This window comes from Gadus morhua, chromosome 5, assembly GCF_902167405.1.
Source record: "Gadus morhua chromosome 5, gadMor3.0, whole genome shotgun sequence".
In the NCBI taxonomy this organism is placed as follows: Eukaryota; Metazoa; Chordata; class Actinopteri; order Gadiformes; family Gadidae; genus Gadus; species Gadus morhua.
Window position 1 is genome coordinate 1463020 of NC_044052.1, and position 6000 is coordinate 1469019.

The 6000-nt window shown below is 53.9% G+C and overlaps 1 protein-coding gene across 1 annotated transcript in view; it reads left to right on the forward strand.

The window, feature by feature from the left end:
• Positions 1–6000, forward strand: part of gabrb1 (gamma-aminobutyric acid type A receptor subunit beta1) — a 38678-nt gene that overhangs the window by 22510 nt on the left and 10168 nt on the right. Inside the window, exon 8 of the mRNA XM_030357233.1 lies at positions 5967–6000. This exon is cut by the window's right edge and continues 119 nt beyond it. Within this exon, the coding sequence (XP_030213093.1) occupies positions 5967–6000 (34 nt within the window). The remainder of the gene's footprint in view (positions 1–5966) is intronic.

Sequence of the window (6000 nt, forward strand, 5' to 3'; positions counted from 1 at the left end):
GACTGCGACGCCGGAAGCGACGCATCTGGGTCGACGCCCGTAGGAACGGGGACATCCCGGGCCCCGAGACCAGAGGATGCCTCACCAGGGGGCTCCGGCGGGGAGGTGTCCAAAGCCGCGTCACGGGGTCCGTCTGCTGCCTGAGGAATGACACCCCGGGGCATCACTAGCCCAGGGTGGACAGGCAGGGGCTGGCGGTCCAAGGTCGCGGGCGGCGTCAACAGGGCAGCTGGCTGCTGCCGGGCGTAGGGGATGGCTGAGTGTAGCTGTGAAGGAATCGCCGGTTGCGAAAAGTCAGGCGCCCCGACCCGTCAACCCTAACCCGTTACTGATTGTGACCCAGTGACTCCACCACGATCCCTGACCGATCCCACTTGTGTGGACTCGGGCCCTGCTGATTCTGGAGGAATACTGTCTCACCAAGTACCAATGGGCGGAGCGGTCTCGAGTGAGCCCTGAAAGACTCAGTGGTGCGGGACATCCGGGTCCGAAGGGCGTCCCCCTTCGCGGCCCATGCCTGGCGCCAGAGCGGTCGGATATGAGGGTTCGAGAACTTTTCTAGCCTGTTGACGAAAGAAAAAGAGTCTCGAAGGGGACGACCAAATATAATCTGCGCCGGTGAGAGGTTGCAGTCGGGGTCAGGTGTGTTGCGCAAGTGCAACATGGCACGCAAAAAACGATCATGATCAAGAACGCCAGTTGGGCCAGTGTTGGACACCAGAAGACGCTTAGCAGTCTTCACCGCAACTTCCGCCCTCCCATTCGACTGGGGAAAACCAACCGAGGACACGCGATGTTTGACGTGCCATAATCGGAGGAAGTCCTCTGCTAGCTTTGAACTCTGGACCACCATCGCTCGAAAGTTCCTCCGGCACGCCAAAGGTGGCAAAGAACGTGCGTAGGTGGCGAACCAAGCCAGCCGAGCCTCCCAGATCAGTGCCTGCTGTGGAGCAGAGGACCTCCACCCAGCCCGAGAGTCGATCACCGACAACCAGGTAGTGGCGGCCTCCATAATCAAAGAAGTCAGCAAACACCGCCTCAAACGGGGTGGATGGCGGTGAGGATGGTAGGGGGGGCGTGGATGCCTGTGATGGAGCATTGCGGTTACAGTCTGAACATCCATACCTGGTGGCTCGGATGTCCCTCGACATCCCGGGCCAGAAGACTATGGCACGGGCGTGCTGCCTCATCGCAGAAGCTCCTTGGTGGGCGGCATGGAGGTGCCGAAGGACTCCTTCACGGAGGGACGGTGGAACCATGACACGGCCGTGATATAGGAGGACGCCATCCTGCGCGTAGATTGACCCACAGACTGGTGACAGACTCGCTAGGGCAGGGTCATTAACATCAACCCTACCCTCATGCTCGATCAGGGACAGAAGGTGGCCGAGGCACGCATCAGCTGCCGTCTCTCGTGCGAGAAGGGACCATGAGATGGCTCCTAGTTCTTGGGCATTGTCGCGGCTGGAAGCCATAAGTGTGGATTCTACAGTGTCAGGTACGCTAGGCGATCCCAATGAGAGGCCGTTCGCAGAGCCCGAGAGGGAAGGATGCCTCGAAGTCGCATCAGCAGCATGGTTGCTCTTGCCAGGTAGGTACACAATGTCAAAGCGCCATGGGAGGGTACGCTGCTTGAGTCTGAACAGGCGTGAGTTTGTTATCTCATCTAGTGTGCGGTCGCCGAAGATCTTCACAAGGGGCTTGTGGTCGGTGACCACGACGAGGTTGTCACATCCTTGCGTGAAGTATCGCGTCTGCTCCAGGCCCCAGGCCACGGCCAGGGCCTCTCCTTCGATGGCCGCATAGCGTTGCTCCGCCGAGGATAGGAACCGCAAACCGGCGAGGGTGATCCTCCATCCTCCTGGGCAACAGTCAGGTATGCCCGAAGTGCAGCTACAATGTTGTTGGAGCAGGAAGTAGCCAATGCCACGCCTGGACCAGTCAGGGCGGAGGCAGGTGCGCCTCCGCATGTCGTAGATCTCCACGCCCTCAAGGATGGCCCCAATTATTGCCTGTTTGGATGTTTGGAAGGCTTCCTCCAATTCAGGGGCTGACTGACTCCCAGGGCTTCGTCCCGAAGGAGGTCGTTGTGTGGCATGCTTTCGGCGTGGCTGCTGGGTCCACGTGCATTTCGATAGGGGGCCCCTCCATGCAAGGCAAAGCCTGATGAGGGCAAGTGTGGAATGTGGATAAGGCGTATCTCTCTAGTAGCCAATCTTTCATCCGACCATTGTTCTCCGGTGAGCAGGGGAACGGTAACGCCTGAGGCCGTGGGGGAGGGGCTGTACGCTTGGGGCATGAGCACTGAGCGTCCTGGGGATTACCCTGGTCTGTGCAGCCACTGTCGGCAGACCTTGTAGCATTCACAAACAAGGGCTTGATTGGTATGTCACGTAGGCCAGGGCCATGCTCGTCTCTGGGTCCTCCACTGTTACCTGATGGGAAGTCCGCAGGGAAGAGGCCGAGGTTAAGCAGTGACTCGTAGGAGAGGTACATCGCTCTAACTGAGCTTCTCACGTACACCATCGAGCGGCAGGATGTAACACCACTGTCGCTGGGGGCTGTTGAGAGCCTAGCGAAGAATGCTCCCTCAATGGCTGTGGGGGAGCGGTTGGCAGCTGACAGGCTAAGATTGACAGGACGCAGGTCATCACGCGAAAATCCGCAGGCGAGGAACTCCTCAAGAGACCACAGATCAGATTGTGCGCCAGTGTCTGCGATCGCGAATATGCTCACCTCATTGTCTGAGCCTCGGTGGTTGATGCTGCCCCGCGGCCCGACTGACCTGTCGACCGAGATGGTGATTAAGACTCGGGGGTGGTCTCTTAGCTTGGCCCGCCTCCATTCCCCCCTGGAGAAAATGTGGTGCCCGAGCCTGATGGGTGTGGGACCACCGATAGTGCTGTGTGTCATCCGAGTGCGGCGACGGCCCCCGCAGCGTCGGCCAGGGCGTGCTTTGAGTTGAACCGATGAAATCTGGGAGATCGGCACCGATTCCATGGCAGCCTGCTGACCGTCGTTTGATGGCTGTTGACGCCTCTTCTGTCGGCGGGCCCTGTAGCAACCGACACAAATCTGGTGAGGCTTGGTATTCCAACCGCGTGATCCCTCCGTGAAGACCTTAAAGGTGCTTTTACAGCCCAGGCACGAGGCTTGCCTAGCCCTGTCTGTTGGGGCTGGGGTCGGGACGGGGCCCGTCTGTTGATCTCTCCGTAGGCGCTGGAATGACGACATTGCTGATAGAGTGGACGGCGGGAGAGCATTGCGGGCCATTTCCTTGTTTTCAATGACTGCAATTACATCGTTCACTGGTTTTGCAGAGTGTCAGGTATCCCCAGTGTCTCACGGCGTATGTCTGAGTCGTAAATCCCGTTGATCAGAACATCACGGATGATGTGGTCGGTATAGTCCACATCCTTGCCACACTCACATACCGCAACCTAGGCGCATGTCTCCGCCTTCCCTCGCACCCTGGCGGTGAAGGCACGGAATGCTTCATCACGTTCCTGGTGCAACTAAAGCAGCTCGGTGCGCAGGACACATGCGGCAACCGGAATGACGGCTAGTGAACGCATGGCAGCGATCAGATCCACCAGGGGTCCGGAGGTGATGTTGGGATTGGCCTTCAACATGCTATCTCCTAGTTCAGGCCCAGCGCACTGAAATAACTGGAAAGGGGCGTGGGCAGCCCCGACGCCTGAGCCGGTGCGAAAGACGTCCCAGCGACGGATGAAAACGTTCCATTCTTCTATCGTCACGCCAACATCGACCTTAGGCCGATCAAGTTTCGGACCATGCGGAGTCGGGATCTGGGCCGGCGGGTTCCGATGGACAAGTCCATGATTCGTCAACAGCGCAATGGCGAGTGCTTCAGACACATCTCCGGTCTCGAAAGCGCAGCCAGGAACAGTACATCCAACGACAACCATGACTTCTTCATGAAGAAATACACTCCTCGATGAGTTTGGTTTTAATGACAACGATGAAGAAGTCCTGCAGCAATCACACACAATAACAATGTAAGCTACAAACGTAATAACAACAGTAATTCCTACATGCACATAAATGCATACACACATAAGCATCTCAATTATCTAGCAATAACAATTGTATTGATCAGGAAAGACTCACATGAATCATGCCAGCAGCTCAACATGCTATGCAACGGGAACGTCTGCAATGCTAGCGAACACAACAAGGTAGACCGCCAACTCAGCCGGTCAGCGGTCTGCAATACAACACTATCGCCTAGTGGCCGGAGGTAAACTCTGCACTCACGTCACTCCTGAGTCACTGATGGTGTTGAAGCATGAAAAGGCAAGCTTTCTGCACCTTACAGATAAAGTAATTTCTAAGGCTGTGGATATAAGAAAGAACAACTGTAGCGTGTCTGTGACACAGAAAACAACAAGGACCTGAAGCTGTGTCTGAACCAGAAAATGCATTCCTCTAAGGTGTTAGAGAGGGATGGGTACGTGGACTGTAGACTGGGGGAGTTGAAGGCAGAATAAACTTCTGGTAATGCAAAGACTGGAAAGCGGGATGGACAGAGCGCAGCAGAAAGCAGAGCAGCTCAGTGTGTTTTATAGCCTCTGACACCACCCTCTTAAGGTGGGATCCATGTAGTCCCGGATCCTTACAGGGTCCTACTCTAGTTTGTTTACATAGCAAAGTGTAAGCACACATGCACACACACTATGTTATTAAGATAATAATTGTATAATAATGATAATCTTCTGAACCAGTCTTCTGCAGTGAGCCCCTTTGCTCTGTGTCTCCAGATTGGGACTTGACTGTATGCTGGATGTCACTGTAGTGTGTCTCCAGATTGGGTCTTGACTGTATGCTGGATGTCACTGTAGTGTGTCTCCAGATTGGGTCTTGACCAGGGCTCCGAACCGGTTCAAGGAACGAAAACGAAAAACGAACGGAATTTAACTGTTCCGGAACAGAAACGTTATTCTGAAATCCCCAAAACCGTTTTTTTTCGTTCTCTATATAGCCTATAAAATTTCACAAAAGCACAGCCTATTTCATGAAAAAATAAAAATATTTCCTGTTGCCGCGTTCACTTCGCCGCCCGCTAAGCTCAGTTGTCACAAATTCCCACCACCCCCCTGGCGAGAGGCGATTTGGAAGCAACAGTTGCACATAGCTCTATCTTCGACAAAGGTAACGTGAGCTAAATTAACAGAGTCCACTATATCGCCTTTGCATTGTTTCTTGTTGGTAGGCGTGCCCTTAACCTGCGTCCGCGTCCAAGTTTCATTGACATGATCAGACAGCCCGCCCGCTCCCTGATGACAGCCCTCACTGCTGTCTACACACAGCTATTTGATAAATGCCAGATTATAAAACACTTATTTAAAAAATTGAGTCTGACTGTCAATAACGGGACAACGTCTCAATTTGCGGGACGTGTACAAAGTAATGGTAATGCGGGACTGTCCCGCACAAAGCTACACATCTGGTCACCCTTTTATCGACCACAAAAATAGACTAGGCCCAAAAACACTGCCGGAACGTTAAGAACAAACGTTATTTTACGTTCCGAACCGGTTCAGGAACGATATGTTGGTGGCGGAACGCAAGAACGAAAACGTTAAATATACAGGTTACGTTCGGAGCGGAACGATTGAAAAATAATTTCGTTTTCAAGCCCTGGTCTTGACTGTATGCTGGATGTTACTGTAGTGTGTCTCCAGATTGGGTCTTGACTGTATGCCACTGTAGTGTGTCTCCAGATTGGGTCTTGACTGTATGCTGGATGTCACTATAGTGTGTCTCCAGATTGGGTCTTGACTGTATGCTGGATGCTACTGTAGTGTGTCTCCAGATTGGGTCTTGACTGTATGCTGGATGTCACTGTAGTGTGTCTTCAGATTGGGTCTTGACTGTATCCTGGATGTTACTGTAGTGTGTCTCCAGATTGGGTCTTGACTGTATGCTGGATGTTACCTTCACAGGTTCCTACCCGCGGTTGTCACTGAGCTTCAAGCT